The sequence below is a fragment of the Manis javanica genome, chromosome 14 (genome assembly GCF_040802235.1).
Source record: "Manis javanica isolate MJ-LG chromosome 14, MJ_LKY, whole genome shotgun sequence".
NCBI lineage: Eukaryota > Metazoa > Chordata > Mammalia > Pholidota > Manidae > Manis > Manis javanica.
This window is the reverse complement of record NC_133169.1, coordinates 8,391,128-8,416,274: the sequence shown is the minus strand read 5'-3', so window position 1 is coordinate 8,416,274 and position 25,147 is coordinate 8,391,128. Positions and strand designations below refer to the sequence as shown.

At 42.6% G+C, this 25,147-nt stretch overlaps 1 protein-coding gene across 1 annotated transcript in view; it reads right to left on the bottom strand.

Moving 5' to 3' along the window:
• SPTA1 (spectrin alpha, erythrocytic 1) overlaps positions 1 to 25,147 on the bottom strand; it is a 58,560-nt gene that overhangs the window by 8,797 nt on the left and 24,616 nt on the right. Inside the window, exons 20-42 of the mRNA XM_073221183.1 lie at positions 23,755 to 23,892; positions 22,297 to 22,448; positions 21,496 to 21,682; positions 19,511 to 19,612; positions 18,433 to 18,524; positions 17,471 to 17,615; positions 16,485 to 16,666; positions 14,424 to 14,523; positions 14,122 to 14,319; positions 13,191 to 13,334; positions 12,544 to 12,647; positions 11,968 to 12,130; positions 11,597 to 11,728; positions 10,961 to 11,098; positions 10,695 to 10,799; positions 9,639 to 9,847; positions 8,320 to 8,440; positions 7,581 to 7,702; positions 6,632 to 6,764; positions 5,446 to 5,567; positions 4,602 to 4,753; positions 3,932 to 4,008; positions 893 to 1,102 (exon numbers count right to left, since the gene is read on the bottom strand). Coding sequence (XP_073077284.1) covers positions 893 to 1,102; positions 3,932 to 4,008; positions 4,602 to 4,753; positions 5,446 to 5,567; positions 6,632 to 6,764; positions 7,581 to 7,702; positions 8,320 to 8,440; positions 9,639 to 9,847; positions 10,695 to 10,799; positions 10,961 to 11,098; positions 11,597 to 11,728; positions 11,968 to 12,130; positions 12,544 to 12,647; positions 13,191 to 13,334; positions 14,122 to 14,319; positions 14,424 to 14,523; positions 16,485 to 16,666; positions 17,471 to 17,615; positions 18,433 to 18,524; positions 19,511 to 19,612; positions 21,496 to 21,682; positions 22,297 to 22,448; positions 23,755 to 23,892 — 3,228 coding nt within the window. The remainder of the gene's footprint in view (positions 1 to 892; positions 1,103 to 3,931; positions 4,009 to 4,601; positions 4,754 to 5,445; positions 5,568 to 6,631; positions 6,765 to 7,580; positions 7,703 to 8,319; positions 8,441 to 9,638; positions 9,848 to 10,694; positions 10,800 to 10,960; positions 11,099 to 11,596; positions 11,729 to 11,967; positions 12,131 to 12,543; positions 12,648 to 13,190; positions 13,335 to 14,121; positions 14,320 to 14,423; positions 14,524 to 16,484; positions 16,667 to 17,470; positions 17,616 to 18,432; positions 18,525 to 19,510; positions 19,613 to 21,495; positions 21,683 to 22,296; positions 22,449 to 23,754; positions 23,893 to 25,147) is intronic.

The following is a 25,147-nucleotide window of genomic DNA, read 5'->3' as shown; positions in this document are numbered from 1 at the left end:
GCTCATTAATTGATTTAATTTTTCACTTCAGATTTATTTCTGTAGGTCCCATGTCTTTCAATAGAGAAGACATTAACTAAGCATTTAGACTGACTGGTTTTCATTTGATTGTTTGTTTCCTAATTCCCCTAAGCCCCTGCCTTAACGTGCAGCCAGTACAATAAACACCTTTTATGATCTGGGAGTGCTCAGTAATTTCACTGACTATCCTGACTTCATCTTATCATTGATATGTTTTTTTATGATCAGCCTCTGATACCTGAGCAGATACCTCCAATACCTCCGATACTATCACTAGAAAGAACATTTTAATTGCTTGTATTTATATAGAACTTAGTGGTTTGTCCTGCATTTTCAGTTCCATTATCTCTTTTCATAGTCATAACACAGACCCCAAGGAAATGGTAATATTATCCTATTTCATAAATGGAAGAACGAAGGTTAAGAGATGGAAGTGACGTACGCCAGGTCTCCCACCTAGGAAAGGCAGACCCAGGGTGAGAACACACGTGTGCCCTGTCCATGTGCGGCTCCTTTATCTGAGTCGCAGAAAGCACAAGGACGCCTTGACTCCCGCCTGACAGTATTGGTGCTTCCAAACCCTAAATCCTTCCAGCCTCTTGTCCTACCCGCCTGGGCTGTTATGGGTGCCTGGCTTCCACCTACCGGCAGCTGAATCACTGATAAGTCAGCTGTTTAAAACACTTCCTACTAACCTAAAACAATGAGTTACTTTTTGTTCGGTAAGAATGTCTTCCTGATCCTTTTCAATGTACTCACTGAAATCTCTGCAGGTTCTCCGAACAGGATTTCAAGTGTCTATTTCTGGATTCCATGGCTAATATACAGATAATTGAGGACTGATGGTGGCTCATCATGTTTTTCCCTTTACCTTCAGCAGGGGCTCCTGCTTCTCCAGCAATGTATTTCTGTGAGCTTTGGAGGCTTCCCGCAGCTGCCCGAAGCGGTTCAGCAGGGCAGCATGGCGCTCCTCGATGGCTTCGGTGTGGCGGTGCTGAGCGGCCACCAGCTGGTCCTTTAGGTCGGTTATCTCTGACAGCCTCTCCTGCTGGAAGCTCTCTAGACTGGCCTCCAGCGTGTCCTGCCAAAGACCCACAGAGAAGCTGTGGACAGAGGGACATGCAGATCGCAAGGACTCATTCACACCTGGGGTCCCCCAGATCTTTATCTGGGACAAGATAAGGACTAGGACAGAGGGTGGGGACCAAACAAGACTGAGAGGCTGAAGTGAACATTTGTGATTGGAATTATGAGGAAGTTCCAGTGGTTATGTGCTTTATAATTAGATTTTAGGTTAAGTATAAATTAATATGAAGGGAATACTAGAGCACGACATAATATTTCAAATTTCTTAATCAAAACTAACTCCTTCCTACAGCTCACATCCTTTCTAAGACTCTTTTAGATCGACTACCAGATTATGTGTTCTAATTAGTAACAGTGCACCACCAGAGACTGTAGGTGTGTACAAACTAACGAAAGACCTCTTGAAGGTGTCAATCATGTGAATGACGTTTTGTGAAAATGTTTGTACCGAAATCACAAAATTCGGGAAATTCCACTTCCAGCTTTAACAGGGTGGTTTACATTTTTCCAATCCTCCCTTTGAGGACAACTTTAACCACTGGGTAAAAGTACAAAAAAGAAAAAAAACAGTTGTTGACAAGAGATCAGAACACAACTCAGGTAACTACAACTCAAGGGATCAAAATTCTAGAAAGAAGGAAATAGGATTAAAATCAGAGTAATACTGTCTCTTTTCCCTTTGAAGTGTAAGCTGCGTAGGGTAAGAGGTTGAAGAGAGAACAGCTGTTCAGAGCTTTGGGCGACCTCAAGAGGGGAAACAGACAAAAACCAGAGCTTCGGGGAGATGGGGCAACCAGCACCTGAGAAGCCGTGAAAAGGGAACTGCAGGACAGCAGGTTCATTATTCTGCCTGTACTTTCCCCTCAAGACATTTACAGATTCTTAACCTGTAGAGGACACAGGTCCTAGAAGCCAAGCAGAAAACAGTAGCTAAGGGTCTAAAATGCTAAGTGGAATTTTCGGGAGTGTCACAGTGCTGGGTTCAGGACACACCAAGTAGGAGCAGCCCTAGTGAGGGGTTTAGCTGACACCCTCTGAAAGGCCCTTGGAAGAAGAGCAAAAGGCAAAACTATGTCTTGAATCATTTCAGTCCCCAGACAAAAATCAAGGGTTGGCGAGGGGATGGGAGTGTTAAATAAAAGCTTTAAATAAAAACTCATGAGTTTATTACATCAAATGGAGTCACGATTCCCGTAAAATGATCAAATTAAATGAATGAAGCAAAACTCAGCTATATAATATCTATACATGACACATCTGAAATATAAAGCACTCTCCAATTCCATGTTCACTGCAACACTCACAATAGCTAAGATATGGAAACAATCTGAGTGGCCATCAACAAATAAATAGACAAAGAAGATGATCATATACACACACACTCACAATGGAATATTATTCAACCATGAGAAAGAAGGACATGCTGCCATTTGTGACCACTCGAATGAGCCCTGCTGGCATTATGCTGAGTGAATGAGTCAGAAAGAAAGACAAACACTGTTTGATATCACTTAAAAGAGCTGAATTTAGAGAAACAGAGAGTAGAGTGGTGGTTACCAGGGGCTGGGAAATGGGGAAAACAGGAAGGTTTTGGTCAAAGGGTATAAACTTCCAGTTAAAAGATTGAGTTCTGGGGATCTAATGCATAGCATTTTGATTATAGTTAATACTCTATTATTATTACAGTAAATCTAAGAGTAAATCTTAAATGTCCTCATCACAAAAAAGAAATGGTAATTATGTGATGGGATGGAGGTGTTAGCTAATGCTGGGGTGATAGCGCTGTTATTTTGCAATATTAAATGCACCAAATCAACAATGAAATATAAAGACATAAACAAAAAGTCAAAGGATGGAAATATTAAACACTGCAAACACTAAAGAGAAAATTGGTATGGTTTACTAGTATATGCAAAAGAAGACTATATCAATAAATGATCTTAGAAAGAACACTTAATAATTAAAAGCATCAGTTTATCAAGATGATTTCATAAATCTAAATGTCAACACAATTTTTAGCATAGCTTCAAAATATATAAAAAACAAAGTGTTTAGACAACAATTAACAATCAAAATCTGATAGGTAATATAAACTAGTATAAATTACATATTCTTTTCAATTGTACATAGACTATTCACCAAAAAAGGCTATTTGTTGTGTATAAATCAACCTTCTAAAATAATACAAGATATGTTTTTAAAATAAAGTGTAATTAAATTCAGTATGACTATCAAAAATGATAATAAGAAAATTCCCAAATGTTGGAAATGAAGCAACTATGGAATAACCAACGAGTTAAATATGAAATCACATTAGCAATGACAGAAAAACTTTAATTGTATGATAACAAAAATAACATGAAATCTATGAGATGCAACTCAAGCTTTGCCTAGAGAGAAACATATGCCCTTAAGTCACTCTATTAGAAAAAAGAGTGGCTAAATATTTGATAATCTAAATATGCATCTCAAGAACTTTTTAAAATATCAAGTTAATCCTAAGGAAAATAAAATGATAAAGATATAAAAAGATATTAATGGAATGCCAAATGCAAAGATTCAACAGAGAAAAATCAAAATACCAAGTCAATTCTCTAATAAAAATGATGAACAACTAGCGTCAAGACTGGTGGGGATGCAGGGAGGGAGGGAGAAAAACCAGTAAATTATCAGCATCAGGAAGGAAAAAAGGAACACGATCGCAGGTCCTGCAGACAATAAAACAACGACACTTAAGAATGAAGTAATCCTACGTGTTCAGTTCCTGGGTGATGTGGGTCTGGGACTTCACTGGCATCTATCAACAAGGCAGCCCTGCTCTTACCTGCTTTGCTAGGAGATTGAGGAAGGCAGCAAGGTCTGAGCCGTTGCCATTGATCTTCAGGCTTGCCTCCTTCTCAGCTAAAGAGCAAAGATACTCAGTTAGAGGGGACATGCAGTTGGTCTCCTATCAGCTTTGGCGGAGGGAAAAGGAATATTTACTAAAGGTCACAGTGAGCCTCCTGACTCTCAGAATGGGTGATTCACTGGAATCGGAGCACTGGGGACCAAGGGATTGTTTCTCTAGACTTAGGCAGGATGGAACTGATTGAAACAGAGCTAGGACAAAGAGCTTCTGTTTCATAGAACAAGGAAAATTGCATATGAGATATAAACATTAGCAATCAAATAGTTTGTTTCCTAGAATGCTTTGCCATGGCTTTACCTTTCTTAAGATCACACATGAAATCATCAATTCCCCAAAGATGTGTTCTCCGGAATTATGTCATTCCATCAGCATGTTTGTTTCTGGCTGTGTGTGTGTGTGTGTGTGTGTGTGTGTGTGTGTGTGTGTGCGCACATATGTGAGTATAATTGTGTCCAGAAAGGGTAGGAGTGGGGATGGAAGAAGGATCTCCCTTCCCAAGATGAGTGAGAAGCTCCAGGAACCATTCTGTAAATGGTATTTATTAGCATTTGTCAAACCCAAGGACCCTGCCCCTCCCATGTCATACCTGTCCAGGCCTCCACCACATCAGCCTTCCAGTTGAACTGCTGAAATGCATGGTCATTATCCAATTGCAACTTCCAAGCAGCTATTGCCTGGGCCAGAGAAGGGATCTTTTCATTCAGAGCATCTATCTTGGCAGAAATCTCCTTCCGGTGACTTGTCTCCTATCACACCAAGGTTGAGGGAAGAAGCAGAGACAAATATATTGGTGAGGCCAGGGGTAGAAATGTAAACTATTCAGTATGATTAAAAAGTTTTCCTCTCCCTCATTTCAAATATGTAGCTACTCCCTTCTAGGTCAAGTGTAATGATTCTATTATCCATCCAAGTCCAGCATGGTTATTTCCATCCCAGCATTTGAAAGATCCTCTCATGTTTGTCCACATAAGCATGACCTTGTCGGTGGGAGTCATCTCTGTTTAGCCTTCTTTACACAACACTTAGGTTAACGAGTGTTTGTAAAAAGAAGCAATTGAACAAAACAGTCATTCTCAAATTACAAAGAGCTTTCAGTGTGGTCCTCCTCCCTAGAGGCTTACTTAGAAATCGTTTCACATTCTTACAGTACCTATAACCAAAGCAAGTGATCAGTTTTTTATGAATAATATGTTTCTGCCACGTTCTATATACAAAAAGAGTAAGAGTTCCAACACAAGATTTAAGAAAACCTGAAAGGTATACCTGGAAGAATTTGAAAAAAGAATTTCCAGAAAACAGCAATTGAATAGTTATTTGTTGAGAAAAACAACAAGGCAGCCAGGAAGAGATTATTAAAGTCTTACGTATGATTTCAGCACTGCTCGTGATTCTGTATTTAGGCCAACCCCTTTTGAAAATGAAAGCTTGACCCAGATTCCTTGAAGTCACTCACCTTGCTCAGGATGTCTCCTCCTTGAGCACACAAGTTTTGCACTCGGGTCCTGCGGACTGCAAAGTCCTCGTCCAGTGCTTCATACTTCTTCAGCAAGTTCTGTATATAAGAGCCAGTGGGAACCAAGCATCTAAGGCTGAACAGTCTATCCCACCCACCACCTGACTGCCTTTGAAGCCATTCATCCAAGCTGATTCCGCTAAATGGCTGGAGCTGGTGAGTGGCCACTTCTTGCTGTATAGCTACACTAAATTCTTCTCCCAAAATTCTTCACTTGTCAAAAGGGGCCATCTTACCAGAAAAAAAAAGGCAAAGAAATATAAGTGACATGCTTTTTAACTTACTATGCAAATTTAAGCTTTTCTGGACTTTGGAATGAGTGTGTTGATCAAGGTAATATATAAGGATTCCTCCGTATTGAAGTTTATATAATTCTATGAAACATTGTAGATAGCAGAAAAAAAATACGAAGTGTCAAGAACATCCTCTGCTAGGCACTGACTCTAAAGGGAGGTAAGGAGAATGCTGAGCTCCCTGCGAATATTATTCTAAATCTCTTCCGTTTCTAACTGCTCCTGGAGCCATGTTTGCAGCTGGTAGGATGGAGCGGGGAGTATGGGTGAATCTCCGTATCCTGTTGTATTTTCCTAAGTGTTTCTATACTAGCCCTCGCCACCTTTTTGCTTTTAGTGTCATAAAGGCACCCAACCATTTTTTTTTTCCTACACCACATACTATCCCGTGCTAAAGGAAGATGCAGATTTTGTATGAATATCTTTTTAACTATCACATTAAAAAAATTTGTGGTTTAAAAAAATTTTTTCCAACTAAGTATAACATTAGTATTTTGAGGGAGTCTTTAGAAAATCTATCCCTATAAGAAAAGGCCTTTTGTGGTGACCAACTCCCAGAAAGGTCAGAAATCATGGGATCAAGATTTGAGTCCTGCCTTCACACCTGATCGGTTCCATCATCTTGGGCAAGTCGCCGACATCCTTGCCCCTTGATTTTTTGTATTTAAAATTGGCAGAAGTATCCACATTCCCACCATCTTCTTCTCCCACCAGGAGAAAGACCGTATTTTGCCAGGGGAAACTGGTGACCCCTTAAGAACAGATTCAAATGAAAGAGAATAGGATTGGTCCATTTGGCCTGTCTCTCACCTGCGTGGCAGCCAATGTGTCTCCGGAGTCCCCTCGGGAGACCACAGCTTCCTTCTCAGTTATCCACGCCTCCTCCTCCTCGGCGTTCTGCATGAATGTCAAGTATTCCAGGGACTCCTCCAGCTGATGCCCCCTGAAACAGGACAGTGGGCCCCAGCGAGGATGAGAGGGGCCTGGTAAGCTGGGCTTGTGTAGCAGGGGAGCAGGGCCTTAGGCAGTCGCGGTCCCACCGCACCACACACGGTCTGGCCAGCACAGCCACATAAACACACAGAAAGAGCTGAACTCCTGGGAAAGGGGGAGAGCCTTGCCCCAGAGGATCAGTTTTGTGGCATCAGCTTCTCTAGGAATCTTCGCTGGGGGAAGGAGACCTTGTCCAAACAAAAGTGCCAAGATTTCAGAATTGGAAAATAATGGAGGTAAAGCAGTGTCCCTTTCTACTCTCAGCACTGCTGTCCTTAATGAAGGCACCACAAAAGGCTGGAAGGTCCTTTTTATTCCCCAGAAAGACATGTCTTCCTACTGCCGACAGGTCTGGAATTATAGGCAGCAATGATTCTGTTTGGCTGTATGGCTGTATGGTCTAATTTACTACCTGGCTTACCAGGGAGAAAATAGATTCCTTCATTCTTGCCTTCCTGGGTACTACACAAAGTGCTAAACGGGGGAGATACACAAAGACAGACATGTGGGGAATAACCTGGTGTGAAGGATGGCATACGTAGGGCAACAGTGGTAAAAGAGAGCTGCGAGTAGGTGCAGGAGCAGAGAAACATTCAGGTCCCAGGGGCAGATTTCCTGGGACAAATGGGGGAAAGCTTCATGGAAGACCTGGCATCTGAGCAGGGACTTAAAAGATAAATACAGATGGGTAGTTGGGGGTGGAGTCAATGCCATGTCCAATACCTACCACCCAGGAAGAGAACTGAGCATCTTATCCCTGACTCACCGAACCTTGGCCAACTCTTTGAGCTTCTCCCAGTGATCAACAAACTGAGCCAGCCGCTCCTCCATCTCCTCTTTCTGCACAGCATCCTTGTTGCCCAGGTTCTCTGCCCTCTGCAGCACATCCTGAAGAACACATGCCCTCCGTGTGGCACTACCCCACACTCTCTTCCCATTTAGTCACAGTTCCCTGGCAGAATCTCTAGCCTCCACCACCCTCCAGATCATTTATGAACTCCGCAGTCCTTGGGATGGCCCTGAGAGTCTCGGGAGAATGCAGAAAGCTGCCATCAGAGCTACCACGCTCAACTTCCCAGTAGTTGTACAAATACCTCAGCACTTGCACTAGGCTATTCTCTGTGATCTGCATAATGGATCATTCACGGTCACAGGGTGACCCTGCCACCAAGTCAGACTCAGACTTATTTTCTTCCCACATGGTTCCGCACAAGTACAGCTTTTCCAGATGCCCCAGCCTGCATCCTAATTGTCAACAATGGCACCCCGGAATGTTAAAAGTGCCCATTGTAGGAAAAAGCATGGGTTCCTGTGCTGAATTTATTCTATTCATGGGAGACAAAATGTGGAAGAGAAAAAACACTTGTGAACTCTGTGACTGACTCTCTACGTGACCTTGGCAGGCCACCTTCACATTTTGTAGCATTGTCCTATTTAACCATAACATGAGGGACTACTATTAGATTAGTTCTGCCTTTCCAGGTCTCATATGCTCCTGTCCCTACCTGGATGGTGGATTTGTGTGCCATCACGTCCTCCTCTAGGCGTCTGTGTTTCTTCAGTAAGTTCTGAACCCCTGGCAGATCTCTCCCGAAGTCCTGGGAGCCTGCTCGTACCAACTTCTCCCTGGAACCAAGAAAGAAATCAGACAATTTAGAGTTTTGATATCTGAGGTCATCTTAGAACAGCTGCTTTCTCAGACTATGTGTGGCTGCGGGTGGGGAGCTGGTACATTCTGGAACACTCTGGTGTCAGTAATTGTAAAGATAATTCGTGCCAGAGGCTTTCAGCAGAACCTCTGACTTATGCCAATACAAATTAAAATTAATTAAATGACATGCTGATCTCCACCCTCTGCACAGCTCTAACAGCCTCCCCTTTCCTTTATCTGTCTACCTGTGTATCTTTCTTCTTCATTTAAAAAGATACACTAACATTTTCCTTTCAAGAAATGTGGAAATTTCACAAACACACATAAAATAAACATATATACATATACGACCTTCATGACCTTTATTGCTTTTGTCTATTAATATCAATAATGCATTTAGGTAGAATGGGTATAAAGAGCTGATATTATCGGACGCATGGCATTTAGTTTGGTCCTGAGCATAAAATGACTGAACCCCACCATGAAGCCCAGTGAAGGGTGACACAGACAAGATTGTATTAGCTTCCTATTTCTAAGAAGGTTTCTAAGCTGCCCCAATTGTTGCCCCGGGTATAATGCTTCCCTCGAATTCACTGGTTACGAGTAAGAGTCAGCGAGAAGAGGAAAAGTAAGAAGAGGAACAGGATGAGGTGGGTTAAATGGGACGAAGGGAAAATAATTTGATTCACTGAGATTTCACAATCATTTTTTACAACAAAAGTAGAATTAGGAACGAAATCATGGCAGGTACCATGTAACCCTCTCCACCCAGTGTCCAGTTCAGTGGCACACTGAATACACAGGACATAGAAAGAATGACAATGATCTCATCAGCTGAGTAAGTTCTAAGTGTCCAGCTGTCACATTCAGAATGGGCATCACACATCCTGTGAACTTTCCAGAACAAACATATATGGTTTCTTAACTTTGTTCCCAGAATACATGTAAACTGCTCTCTACTCCCTCCGTTCCTGTCTCCCTCTGCCTGGATACAACGGGAGAATTTCAGAAAAATAAAACCAACGTTAACTTTAAGTGAAGGCAAACATGATTAAGAAGTAATTCCAGTGGCAAGAAACAATTACATATTTCATTCGGCATCACATAGGAACCTGTTTGGTGGATTATCTATTTTCTTGGATCGTTCTTGCGTTGTGCGCTGGCAGTACATACTTTATCCAGGATTCCTCATTATCTAGGTCCTCGAAGAACTGGAACAGGTCAAAGGCCATTTTCAGTTTCTCATGATGTGCAGCTGCTAACTTCTGGACATTCAGGAAGCGCTGGTTGACCTCATCCCTTTTCTCCACGATTTGGTCAGCATTGAAGGGCTCGCTGGAGAGCAGATCGTTAGCCAAGTCATTCAGGTCCTTGAGTGCGTTCTAGAAAGCCAAGTATGTTCAGTGAGCAGAATAGTACAGGTATTAAGTAGACCTGGGACCTTAACCACCACCTGTTCAGGTTCAAAGACTGGGCCAAATTTCTTCCAAAGATAATTAATTTGATGATACGCTCTTTTAACTCAGATTGAGGGCAGGATGAATAGCATGGCTGCATTATTCAGGCTGTGCATTTGGCCTTCTGATGTTTTCCCCTGCATTTTCTTCCTTTTCCCAGCTAGAAAATAAGACCTCGGAGAGCAAGCTCCGCGCCTCCCAACAGGACTGTCTTCTTCACGGTACTGAATTGGACACAGACTGATTGAAATCCTCATGAACACTTCCAGCCTCTTTTGTGCCTATTTGCATTCTGACTCTGCCCCCTAGTGATGTCATAGGGAATACAATGGCTTGATATTAGGGTGCAACTGGAATTCTTCATAAAATTTCCAGAGTGTATACATAGCTCAACTTCACTACACATGTCTCCATCTGATTTTTCTTTTCCTCTGCTATTCTATAAAATAAATTTCCATTTTCTCCCAAAGACCAGATCAAATATTCAGCTTTGGAGGGCAGTGAGCTTACATGCATGCATCATTAAAAAGTAAACAAGATTGCTCTTAGGATCCACTTCCTGAAGTCTTAGGATCTATAGCTTCATGATTATTGGTCAATAGTAACCATTACAACAGCTCTGCAGCTCATGGTTTTGACTTGGTTATAAGGACAGCTGGCTAAGAACACTAAGGTCAGTTGTGCAAGAATATATTCTCAAATGGTGTCCCAAGACATAAAGTCAGAAGCATTTCCTTCCTGCCCAAAGGAGAGGCATTCCAATGCTACTTACCTCTCGGGCCAACATCTCTTTTTCCAATATCTCATGCTTCTTGATCAAGTTTTCTGCTGAAGCCAAGTCCCTGGCCTGATCTTGCATGGCCAGCAATGTCTCTGCCTAGGAATAAAGGAATAAGCAGTAAGAAAAAAAAAAGCTTTCAGGTGAGAATTGCCTTTAAGGAGAACAAGATTAGCAGTTTTGTCTCAAGAAGGGTCAAGAAAATTATTCATGCCTAAATCCATTTATATGACCTCCCATGGCCTCACAGGTGCAATTACCTCTGACAGCCAGAACTTAAAGTCCTGGGTGGTTGTGTTGAACCTCTGCTGGCGACTGGCCTCCTCAAGCTTCTGACCTTTGTCAGTTGTCTTCTCAAGCAAGTCATTCCAGTGTTTCCTAAGCTCTTCCAGGTCCTCCTAACCCAAAGAAATTGAGGGATCATTATGATCTTTGGGATCCTGTGTCCTGTGACAACTTGAGAGGATCATGCAGGGAGGCTCTGGAGTCAAGGGCTAACCAAACTCTGCTAGTACTTGGACACCACACGCTATAAACCAGTTGTGCTTAATCTGAGAAAACTGAAGAGGTGTTGGAAGAAAGTTTGAAGAAAGGGCTGGACTGATTATAGGGACTGATGCCTAAATGCTAGAACTATAGGCATAGGGACAGAAAATGTAAAACAATCATGATAACACTTAGGAATTAAGTCTAAAGCTTTCCTGGAGTTCCAGGAACTGAGTATGATGGGAATGGTAAGGTCTGAGCATCACCGTTTTCCCCTCTGTGCAACAATCGGAGGGAAGACTGTTAACCACAGAGCATATTCCATATCCGTACCCGGAAACACTGAAGGAGTGAATATTTCTCTACATGTGCCTTTGCAGCCTAGAAGCCACCCCAAGGAGACACTCTACCTTCAGGCAGTTTTCCCTGCCTCCACATGCATTCCGCTCAATCAGAGACTTCCCTAAGTTGATGACTCCATCCACTTGCTCAGCTCGGCCTTTGACCTCTTCTTCGAAGCTCTGGTGTTTCAGATATTTTCTCTGAAGGGAAAGCAGAAATCAAATTACCCTCTAAGATAAAGATAAATTCTGTTTAAAAGGAAGAGCTAATGTTCTCATAGCCAAAGTGAAGATGACTCCTCAAGGACCCACATTCGACTCAAGTCACTGAGGTCAGGGACAGTGTCTCAAAGCAGGAGGCATTCCATGTAGGGAGGTGACCATTCATCCGACAATCCGGGTATGCTGACATGTTTCCGAGATTCCTGTTTTGAACTTGCCTGAATATTGGTGGGGTCTTTGTAAGATTCCTCACAGGCTATGGGCATCATCCTACTGATCCATTCTTCCAGGTCCTCAAGGTCACGGCACAATTGTTGTAGGTCAACATAGTCCGCATGTCTGGTCCGCTCAGCAATCAGCTGTGGCTTGAGGGCCCCCCATCTGGAGGAGGGGACTAGGTCACTCTCTGCCCTCTACCCTTCCACCAAGCTCGGCTGCCATATCCATGAATTTTCCCATTTGCCAACCTGTCCCTTCTCTCATTATTTATATATTTCTATGTTATATATAACATAGTTATATATTATATTATATATAGTATACATTATTTATAAATTTATATGTTACATGTAACATAGTTTCATTATTTTCAGATGGTTAAGTGGTTAAGTCACATCATTTTTAAGTTAACTTCGGTGTCTTTCATTCTGAATCTAGGTCAGAAAGTCTCTCAAAACGTCAACATAGTTATAGGCATTGGGAAATGAACTCATTACCCCCCATCCTCAATGCGAGCAAAGAGGTCACTTTATCACATCTTCCTTTGGTCCGTAAAACAATTGCTCAGGACTGACCTGTCTAGCACCAGTTGGAGCCGAGCAGAGATCTCTTTCTCGGCATAGTGGTCATCAGCTCTGAACTTCTCAGCACGGTCTTGTAGTTCAGTGATCTTCTGATCCTAGATGAGGGAAAAGGGAAAAGCCCAGATTCCTGGAGATTAGGCCCTTGGTGCAATCAGGGACTCCCTCTCGGAAGAGACTAGAGATCCCTTCATAGCTTCATAAAGGGGAACAAAACCTGGGCCAAAGGGTAAATGCCTTTCAGGCAGGTGGATTTTAACTCAGGAAGAAAAGAAACATTAATAATGATACTGAGTCGGGCTACTTGTGGGTACTGAGTCCCCTAAATAACCGACACTCCCCAAGGCCATTGTAAGCGGTGATTCCTTCACTGGGCAGAATGTTGAAATAGACATTCATAAAGTCACTTCCAGTTGTGAAAGTCAGGTTTTAGAAGCTGGTTTTAATGTAAGAAAGTCCAAAGCCACATGTGACCTGGGTAAGACTAAGCCACAATGTCAAGCTGCTCTGCCTACTTCACAGTTTTCTGGAAGAAGCAAACGGGAATTAAAATACTTAAAATCATAAAACCACATACATGTGTAGGATTTCTGTTATTATTACTAATAGTTATTACCGGAACTCCTATTAGTTGTTATCACCTGGGCAGTGATTGCTTCGTCCAGATCGTCACGTTTCTTCGCCGAGGCGTCCAGGCTGTCTAAGGAGCCCTGCTCATCTGACCTCAGTAAGTTCTCATGCGCCGCCATCCAGCTCTCAGCCTGATCGCAGTCCCCTTGGAACAACTACGGAGAATGAAATGAGCGCATATATGGTACAGGCGCTCCAGGAGACAGGACGTGGTCCTACTGCTCTCCTGTGGCTCTGATGTAAGGGGTGCTGTAGGAAGCATCATTCTTGCAAGAAACATTCACACCATGAATCTTTGTTACACTGGACCTTTTAGTCTTTCCTGAAAGTTCATTTTACGTTTCTATATAAGCTGTACTCCATTTCTAGGGTTCTAGTTCCCATACACTATGCCTGGTGGATACTGGCTGGTTATTTCTTTAAGACTCTGGTGAACACCATCCTTTAGAATAGCCTGTGACACTCTCACCCTATTCCCTTAAAAGAGTCAATCACTGTCTCTTCTTTAGCCTCCAAACATTCATATATTTTGTTTTATTAATACTCATTTTACTATACTAGAATGATCTGCCTACATGTCTAATTTCACCACTTAAGAAAAGGGATACTATCTATGTGTTCTTAGGGCCTTGAATACTGTGGGTTCACAGTAAAAAATCAATCACTTGAACCTTCCATCAGTCAATAAATTAATTACAATGACCTCACTTCATGCCCAAGGCTTACTCTCATTTTGGTTGGTTCTTCTAACAAGGATAAAATCAAAGAACCCCACAGTGATCAGTTTAGAAAGCAGAGAATACCATGCCAGACAATGAAGGGATGCCCTGTGCTTACAGCACGGGAAGTCCAGTGAAATGAGCTCTTGTGCTGACCATGGAGAAGCACACAGAAGGGGAAGACGGAGGCTGCTCCTGCCTAGCAGTGGGGAACGTGCTCTACCTGCCACTGCAGACACTGATCCAGCATCTTCTTGCGTTTTTCCCAAGCTTTCTCCAAATCATCTCTTTCCAGTCTGACAGCTTGAAGCTTTTCTTCAATTTCAGGGCTGGCAGGGTGCTCAGTGCCTATAAGTTCTGCACCGAAATCTTCTAAGTCCTGGAAGGCAGGAGCCTTAGCTTCCATGTCGATATGATGTTCCTGAGTGAGAAAGGGAAAGAGACCAATAATATCTCACTGAAACTGTAAAACGACGAAAGAGTGTGAGGTCATGTGATCTGTGGCTATGGCTTTTGTAGCCTTACCTTGTGTCGCTCTATCGACATCTCTGTGTCAATTAAATCCTTAGCTGGCTCCTGGGATGACACCTTGCCACCAGTCTCACTGATCCAATTCTCTAGGTCTCTAGAGAAACAGACATACTGGGATTGACGAGAGAACTTTGCAACCTGCTACAGGGCTGTATTTCTTGGGCTTTTTCCTCTCTAGAACCCCTTTCCAGATTAACACCTCCTATCTGACTTTACATGCTTCTCAAATCTTAGGTTTGTTATTTTTCACAACTCAGACGTAAGTTCAATGACTGACTAATAGCAATTTCTTATGTTTTAAAGTCTCTTCACTTATATTATCTCTTTCAACTCTTGCAATAATCCTGTATAGAATTCTGGAGATCCTTTTTGTTTCCATTTTGGACATGAGGAAGTCAGCCTAGAGAGTATAAGTGGTTTGCCCAAGTGACATAATTTAAAAACAGACATCTCAACTAGAACCCAGATACTGGAATCCTGCTGGGACACATTCCGTTACTCATAATAATTCCTGTTCCTTTAAAGTGGATTCTTGGGCTTAAAGGTCTATCTTATTATGGAGTCCCAGGAAAGGCATGTCTTTCCTCTTGCTCTTATTCCCAGTAGACTCCAGTACATGCCTCTGCCCATATCACATACAAACATGCACTCCATGCTGTTGACTAAATGAGGGCCTATTTCTTACCCTTTCAGCAGAGAAGAAGGTACACAAAGAGGGCTAAGGTCCACCTGCCCCAGAGGGTAAATGTCAAATAAGAATGCATTGACTTAAAATTATACATGATGGTCAAATTAAGCATCTCATAAGGAGTGTCCTTATCCCGTTTGCTAAATAGGAAACACCCACTCAGGGGCAGAATGTTCTCTCTTCTTCTGTAAAGTCATTTATTCGCTTATTCAAACAACTAAGTTTTCTTGGGTGCTTACTAAGTACCAAACACCATAAAAAAGACATATTCATGCCTTCTAGGAGCTCACACTTTAAATTAAAAGAAAAATAAAAGCAAAAATAATAAAAGCAGAGATGCTAATACCTGCTTTAAAAAAAAAGAACCCTGGAAAACAAGAGTGTCGTAAAGAGGTGAGATTAGGTGCTAGAGTTGCTCTGAGGCTCAGATTTCTGCAGCATTGAAAAGTAAGACTCACTAAAGGGAAGGAGGCAGCAATGGCTTGCAATGTAAAGTCTAGGTAGAATCTATATACACAGAGATATGTGAGTATATATATGATTTGGGGGAATTAGTGTGGCTGCTATTTATTAATACTGCATGAAAAACTATCTCTTCCTAGAGATGCTGAATTGTGGGGGGCGTGGCTAAGAACAACTGCGGTCATTGCCAAAAGCTGCCTCCTTTTTGCTTCATAAGCATGGCATTGTGAGCTCTGTTTCTTGGACCCTCAGTTCTAAAGGCTCCTCCCAGCAGACTGACATGAAAGGGTAGAATGGGGGAATTGTTCTGCAGACAAAGTGTGTACTTGCTCAACTGTGGTAATGTCTAGAGTCTTTAGCAAGGCGATGAAAATTCTCTAGGATTCGATCTCAACATTTCTAAGTTTCTCTGTTGCTACTTTTCCCTTACCCCTCCAACATACAGGACCGGTGCTCCAGCTGCCCCTGCCTTTATGATCGTGCTGCACCTTTCTTATCCTTATGCCTTTGTTTGTATAGTTCCATCTAATTGCTGGAATATGTGTTCGGGGCTGTATTATATTCTGCCATGGTTATCTGCATTCTTCTCTGCCTTTACAGTAGAATGAAACATCCAAATCTTACAACTCCTGACAAAGCACCCTTCTTCAGCGTACACTCTATGGGAGCTTACTGAGTTGGCCTTGATGGTCTCAACATTCCTTCAAATGTCAATATTCTATGGCTTGAAGTACTGAACCTGAGATTTCTGTGCCTTGCCAGAGGTACAATCTGGACATAGAGGTGCCCCCCAAACCCAAGAGTGACTGTGCCCTGTGCCCCGACTGCTCCTAGAAGCCCTGCTGAGGGGCCAGGCGCAGGAATTTCCCACCCCACCTGGTGGAAGTCCGCCTTCAGAGCTTTACCCGGCCTTGCTGAAGAACTGGTAGTACTTCTGGGCCTTGTTCAGGCTCTGCTTACGATGCTCCGTCTGCTCCATGAGGTCATCCCAGGCCTCCTTCAGCTCCGTCTGCTGCCTCTGCAGGTCGTCCCTGGCATCTGGGTGGGACTCACTGAGCCGCTCTGCTGTCTCCACCAGTGTGGTCACCTGAGAGGTGCAAGAGCCCAGATCATCAGTGTAGAGGGACACCCGAACCTTAGCCAAAGGACTTTCTGAGGCCTGGTGATGCTCACCCCCCAAAGTGAGCTGAGAGCTGTGAGAACACCGAGATACTTTATAAGATAAAGCAACCCTTTTGGCACATGTGATGACTCTCTGAAGTAGTCGAACCTAACATGGCCGTGTTTCTTTTTAAGATAAGGAGGCTGCTGGTCAGGGTGGTTAAGTGACTCTGCCGATCAGTGGGGACATCATCTAGGAGCCCAGGGGTTCTGGTTTTTGCTGTGAATATCTTGCCAATACAGGCATTTTCGGTGCCTCTTTTTTGCTCTGCATAACAATGCCAAGCTTTATGCTGCCTCTGATTTGCCCCAGAGTGTACCTGGCAAGATCCAGAGCTTACTTTCAGGTTGGAGTGGGATTAAGTTCCTTTCATTTCTTGCTAAAGGAAAGTGCAACATGCTAAGGCATAGGCCCAGCCATCCTGGGTTATGACCATTTCCTACTTATTTTAGGCTGTTGGCCTTCTGTAAGTTCTAGTCCCTTGGAACCCACTAAAGAGGAACCTAAACAGTAAAAGAGGTTTGTTTCCCATGTGTTTTGCCTCCACGTAAGTGGTCCTGTGGCATATCCTCTCAATGGGCTTACTTAGGGACAGGGTACAAGAATAAGTATGGAGTAACAGAGGAAACAATGTTTGAATAAGGGACGAGGAAATAAAACCCAGAGGGCATTGGTAGGCATAGATGTGAAGAGGAAAGTGTCAGGAAAGCTCGGAAGCGTGTGTCTCACCTTTTCCCCCAGGGGAGCGAGGTCTCTCACAAAGCCCTTATGCTGTCGCTGAAGGGCCTGAACACTGAGCAGGTCTGAGCCAGGAGCAGCGGTGCTGAGGGCCTGGCCCTTCTTTTCAATCTGCTGCTTGGTGTCATCTGCATCTCTGAACACAAAAGTAAAGAGTTTAGGGTTAATGATGTATGCGACAGGCAGACTAGCTGGGCTTGCAAGGAAGTCACCACACGGTCATTCTTTCTCATGCACTAGAACGGAGGCTTATTCACTCTCCACGACCACTACTTGAGGCACAGCTTCCATTCTCATTTTACATATAAGAAAACTGGAGCTTGAGGAGGCCTTTTCTCTCAAGGTTACACCTACCAAACGGTGGAGTCTAAGTCTGAACCTGTGGCCTGACCACCGTCATGTGTTTAGCCGTCTATTCCACGGCTCTCCATCCTCAGCCTTTCTGAACAACCAGACTTGTCTGCATTCCAGCTTTCCCTCCTCTGAATATTCAAAAATGCATTTATCCACAGTGAAGGCGTGTGGTGGCCCTTGTTTGTTTGCTTATGTAGTTCCTTAGTGTAGACAGATTTGGAAATGGACATAAAAAAATCGCTGGACCAACAGTTAGCATCAATGTCCTATCTGATGGTCCCTACTCTCTACTACTAGTTGGGAAATACGATGACTTAAACCTCTTGTTTTGAGTTCGAGTTTTCATTCACTATTGTGAAAATATACATAGACTGGTAATTATGTACCAGGACCAAAGCCTAGGCACTAGAAATGAATTCTGTTGTTCGGAAATATCCGAGGAGCCCAGGGAGGGCTCTACCATGGAAACACCCAATGTATTATCTCTAGCTCAGCAACAAGGGTTGTACCAATAGCTATGATTCTACTACAGTAATTAAACTCACAAGACCTTGAATGGATTCGAGGGCCGCATTGCTTTTCAGGGTTAACATTCTCACCTGTGAAATATCTCGACCGCATGGGCACTGCTCAGCAGCTGGCGCTGTTCCTCTGCAAGCTTCTTCAGGGAGGACCAGCGGGCATTCAACTTCTAAAGGAGGCAGACATATGAGACTTCAGCTGCGGAGCTAGCCAGCTCAGTGCTGTCAGAAGACTAGGTGGTGCTGCAGTCATGCTTGTTTTCATGTTATGTCCTTCAGAAATTGCATGGGCTTTTTCCTGGCTAGCTTGAGTTTGGGCCTCGTTCATGCCAGGGCAGTGAAGACAGGCATGACTTTCTTTCCTAAACTGTTCCAGGGTAGAACTAGCCACTAGAGCAGCAGCGGGTGCTTGCTGCCACAGAGACTTGACCAGCTCTGGAAAATGAGTGGAAAGTATTGCCTCGGTAGTTAGAAGCTATTGCATTCCCCTAGGAAAAAGGTAATACCTTTCTGTATCATGAATTGGCTAAACCAAGTAGCTTCTTAGGTCCCTACTTTCTGTAGAGAGTAAGTAAATTGTTCCTATGCATGTGGCTTCTCCCTATTACTCCATGCCAACCACCACAAAGAGAGGCAGAGAACTAACTCATCTTCCCTGGTGTGTGACAACCCAGAAGGCTGCACTAGACATTCCATTAACACTCTTTAGATTCTTTATGGAACCATAGGCCCAAATCTAATCAGGTCTGGGATGGCTCTCCCCCATCTCTGCTGGCCTGTATGTTTTCTTTCTTTCGTCATATTTTATCGGAGTCTAGTTCTTCAGGTAGACTTTCTTGATTAACTCCCTTCTATTATCATTGCTCCTTTACCTGCATTGTTTTTGGTTTTGTGTATTTGAGCGCTGAATTTCTCATGTCTGTGGCAGTGGGAGGCAGAGACATGAGTATGTGTTGCAATTTAAGGATTTCAGATCAGTTCAAACAGGTACACGGTCACACTATTTGGACTAATGTCCTTGACCTCCCCTGTAGCTGGCTCCACACTGCATTACCCTCTGCGTGTTCCAGCTGATCTGAGGAATATGAAGGTGAATATATTGAGATGGAAACTCCCAGCGTTCAACCTCGCAGTGAGGAGAAACGGATTTAGTTACCTGCCGCTTTTGAGCTCCTTCTGGTGTCAGAAGCTTTTCAAACAGAAGATCATCGGCTACCTTGTTGATATCCCTCAGCCGAGGCTCGTTGGCCTTCAAATCCTGGGTGCGAAAATTTGTCCACAGCAGTGAAAACTCCCATTTTCCAGGAATCTTTATTCTTCCTGCTCATCTCTGCCCCCACTTGGTTAATATGAAAACATATCATTAACCTCACTTGTAATACCCAACAAGCAGGCCTCACCCAGCGTGGCACCGAGGACAACAGCTTAAAGACCCTGACACCCACGGACCATCAGAAATTTCACCAGAGAGCTGATACTTATCTGGAGTCTGGAGCAAGTCCATTTTCCTAGATTTCTTTAAAATCTCTCCCCAGATTAACTTACACCATCAAAGGGGTCTATACCTGAGCCATAGAACATTCTTTGCCGCAATACAAACATCTTCACCTTCTATGGAATTTCATTAACTGAGTTGCAAGCTGTTTATTTTAAATAAAGGAAGTTGTAAGAAACAGCTCCAGGAACCTTACCACCATGTCCATGGTGACAACATTGTTCATCACATTATACAAAAGCCTTTCAGTGAGTTTTGTCATAAAAGTCTCATTCTTGGTATTCTTTTATAACATTGCCTGTTTTCTTTTTTTTCACTTTTCTTTTTCTTTATATATTCCTAAACTACATAGTGAGGGAGATAATTAAATATATAATTATATACAGGTTTCATACATATATTTCTATCTATATAAAAATATATACTTTTGTATACATATGTGCATATATATATATATATATACTCTGTATATCTGTCTCTCTACCTCCCTATCTATAATCTATCTATCTATCTATCTATCTATCTATCTACCTATCTGTCTGTCTATCTACCTATCTGTCTGTCTATCTATCTATCTATCTATCTATCTATCTATCTATCTATCTGTCTACCTATCTATCTATCTACCTATCTGTCTGTCTATCTATCTATCTATCTACCTATCTGTCTGTCTATCTACCTATCTGTCTGTCTGTCTACCTATCTATCTATCATCTATATCTATCTAATCTATCTATCTATCTATCTATCTATCTATCTATCTATCTATCTATCTATCTACCTATCTGTCTATCTACCTATCTGTCTATCTACCTATCTGTCTGTCTATCTATCTATCTATCTATCTATCTATCTATCTATCTATCTATCTATCTATCTATCTATCTATCTATCTATCTACCTATCTATCTATCTATCTACCTATCTGTCTGTCTATCTATCTATCTATCTACCTATCTGTCTGTCTATCTATCTCTCTATCTATCTATCTATCTACCTATCTATCTATCTATCATCTATATCTATCTAATCTATCTATCTATCTATCTACCTATCTGTCTGTCTGTCTATCTATCTATCTACCTATCTATCCATCTATCTTCTATTGCCTTGAATTCCATGTGGAAGGTACCATGAGAAAAAGAAAGGATGGGAGGGCTTTATGCTCACTGGTAGTTAAGGTAATGGAATGAATCTGAGAGAATGGAAGGGTTTTAGGTAGGTGGAAACTTAGAAGTTGTCTAGCTGTAAAGTCAGGTTGTTCTTCCCGTCTTCCCATGCCAATTTCTGCCCCATAAGTGGACTTTATGAGTCCCATGGAGTCCCACAACATCCCACCTCAACTTGACACCAAGAGCACAGTACAGTATAAGGCAAGTTTTGAAGAACTGAGGGACCAGGACTCCCACCAGGATTTAGGAGTGGGCAAGGACTTCAAGGCTGCAAATTTAGGTTGACTAGTTTCCTTTGTATTTTCCTTCCATCGTCAATCCCCCAAAGAAAATTTGACATATGGAATGCTCAGTAGCTTGGGAAGGATTTAGCAAATGTGATATTAAGCAGTCATTTAGGAGGAGAAATGGGGTAAAAGGAAGCAATGATAGCCCTCCAAAAGCTGGCTAGAGGTGAGGGTTCATCATTCTCACCCTTTCAAACTCATCAAACTTTTTCTGCAGCTCCCAAACATCATCTAGTCTTATGCCGGTGTTTTCGGCCTTTTTCTCTCGGATCCAGTCCAGCATGTCTCCTGCCTCGTAGGCCAGCAAAAACTCATTGTAGCGTTGCAGTAGATGCCGTCTGCGTTCTTCTGCCTTATCGAGGAGGCAGTTGTACCTGGGCGAAGAAGCAAAGAGTCAGAAAGGTGGAGTGAAAGTGGAGAAAGCACAGAAGAACAGAAGCAGGGCGAGAGAGGAAGAGAATGAAAGGGCAAAAAGGAGAAAGAAGAAAAAGAAGATTTTGTAAAGGAGAGGAGGAAATACAGATGGAAGGAAGACAGCATTAAGAGCAGAGAGACAAGCACACAGTGTTCTGTTTAAAAATAATAAAAATGCCAATGCCCCAGTTGCATGACTGGCACCATCCCTTCCTGAGCCTACAGAAGGGAAATTTTCACATGTCTGCCGACAACTGGATATGAAGTAGCCTGGTATAGTCTGCAGATTTCCCGGGGACGTCAGGTTTCCTATAATTCTGAAAGATTGCTGGACAGGGAATCAGAAGACATGTTCTAGTAAGTATCTGGCTTCAGGAAATTGACTCAATCTAATAGTTCTGACGTTCCCTCTCCTCATATACAAACTGACATATTTGAACGACCCCAGCTCTTAAAATCTGTGCATGTGCAATGGCATCTCCACTCTAACAGATGCGGAGCTGTGAGAAGTGTCTTTGGCTGAAAGGAAAAGTCTGCCCAAAGCCTGTCCTGTTCACCAGCCTCCAGAACTTACCGGTTCTCAATCTGTTCCTGGCACTGGGTGATGTTGACTGGTTCTTCTCGCTGCCTCTTCGGGAGGGTAGGAAACATATCAGGAGCCAGTTTCTTGACATAGACAGCTGGCACAAAGCCCTGCTGATCGCCAGCTTCCACCTTCCACCAGTCCTGAAGGGAGAGCAGACCCCCACTCCTTCCTCAGTTCTTGGAAAAGCCACAGATTGGACAGACTTCAACTCTTGTAACTAAGTCTGTAGGTACAGGCCCAAGCTGATGGCCAAGAGAGGAAAACCATCACCTATGGGCAGTGGCATCTTTTTTTTATTATTTTAATATCATTAATATATAATCACATGAGCAAAACTGTGGTTACTAGATTCCCCCTACTATCAAGTCCCCACCACATACCCCACTACAGTCAGTGGGGCAGTGGCTTATTACTTTAACATATTACAAAGAAGATAAAAAAGGAGTTTCAGGGATTACAGAGATAAGCCTCTGCAATAAAGGAATTTGACATTGGTACTTACTTTGATGAGGTTTTCAAAAGCCAAAGTCAGTTCTTAATGATGGGGCACTTTGCCCCCTAGGAATTCACAGAAAATTCCATAGAGCCTGAATCAAACTGGGTGTCTTGGGGATGCATCTGTGTATGTCAACATTGTATGGGAACGTCCCTCCCCAACCCTTCCCCAAGAATTCCTAAAAATTGTGTGCTGCCCTAAAATTCACTTATGTGAATGCTTTATGTTTTACATATCACCCTGATCTCTACAGAATATTTGGGGGGTTTTGCTATACTAGACACTCTGGAGTTTATCTCTTCAGAGAATAAAGGGGTGAAATGGAGAAGCACACAGCATATTTGATAGTAAAACATCTTGCTTCTCTAAAAAACTCACTTGCCCTCAGAGTAATAATGTTCCAAACACTCTTCTTTTCTTCCTAATAATTTTTGGCCATCAATTATTGGAATATCAAAATCATTAGAGCTCTTATGAAAAAGCATATTTAAAATCCTAGCCAATATTTTGTCACTGTTCTTACAGGTATAAGGCCCGAAGAGAGCCAAGTGGACCAAACTTCTCTCATCAGTCTTCTGCCAACCCCAGCCGGTGCTGTTCCCTCCCTAGGAACATCGGCATCGGAGAGCAAGCAGGGGCATGGGAAGGGAGGGACAGTTTAATCCTGTAAGCACAGCACAGAATTCCCTGCCACTCACTGCTTACGTGTTTTATAAACTCTGACTCTTCATTTCATTAACCATAATTGGCATTATAATCCCCAAAAATATGCACAGGATCCTTCATCATCTCTGGAGGAAAGATACTATGCCATAAATGATGGTTATTTAAGAGAGACAGCGATGGAAAAAATGTTGGCTGGCCAAAATATGGATTATGTGGCAGGGTTGGGAGAGTTGAATATGGGAGAACCACCTTCTTGGTGGGGAAAAGGTTAGAAGGGAACTCACCTTGTTGATGGAACTGAGCAGAATTAGGACGTCACCCCTCTTCATGGTGACCTCTCGGGGGCTGCGGGCCTGGAAGTCATACAAAGCCACGACCCTCACTTCCGGAGTAGCTCCCTCCACTGGTGCAGCCTGTTGTTGCTGAACAAAAGCAGAAAACAAACCACGTCAGTCACCCACTGGGAACCTCTTTTATAAGAGCCTTACAGCGGTGGGCAGCCCTGGGCCTGACAGCAAAGAGGAGCCATGGGCTGGAAACTCTTTCATGGCTGCCAGTAACGGAGGTAGCAGTATGTCATTTTCTGAGGTATTGCTCCACCCTGACACTTCTTAGGGGACAGGCAGGCTGGAAAATACGAACACAGAGTGAATAAGTGATACATAGTTTGGCATAAACATTAAATGCTCTAAATCACCAGTTCTTAAAGCAGATAATAAAGGATTCGATGTGTGAATGTTTCAGAAAATTGTTTGAGAAAGTGCAAGACCCACTATCTCTTATCATCTTCTTCATTCCCTGGACCTCCACGGATAATCCTTCCCACCCCTTGACATTTAGATTGTAATGTCAAGGAACTGCGAGCTTTCTTTTTTTTAAAGATGGGTGATGTATAGCACAAGAAAGGCGACAGAATGTTAAAAGTTGACAGCATAAATTGAGATTAAATATTTTGTATATCTCATTAGCAAACAATCTTCTCTCCAAGGTATAGACTTCTCTAATTTTTACTTTCTGTGAATATTGTATCTCTGAAAGAACGGGCAAAATATAATCCCTCTTTGTAAGCACAACTCACCCCTTCATCAGATTAGAATTGAAGATACACCTCCCCTTACCTCCCTCTGATCTTATATCCTTCAAGTACCGTTTCTTCATAATATACAAGTGGATATCCATCTGTGTACCCATTGTACACAGCTTGATGAAGCCGCAGTATAGATGCTCTATAAATATATACTGACTTGACATGCTTAGCCTATGTCTTTTGTTTACTCTAATGGATGAATTCAGAACCTCTCACTAGAAAGAATTCATTGACTATTAGAAGTGTTTCTCTTTTTCCTTTTACTACACACAGGAGACACTTGTATCAGGTCATTGATTCCACTGCTCTCCCTGGCACTCCTTTCCACCTTGCACTCTAGGTCTCCAGCCAGTCTCAACCATTTCTCAAATACACTTGCTTATTTTGTGCTTTGGTGCCTCTATTCTCAGAGCTTGTTGACTAGAAAAGCCCTTCTCCTTGTCTTCACAGTAAACCATTTTTTTATTATTGAGGTATAGTTGATATACAATATATTGGTTTCAGGTATACAACACAGTGAATCAACAGTTACCCACATTATTAAATCTCACTTCCAACTAGTTCAATTACTCTCTGTCAACACAGGAAGA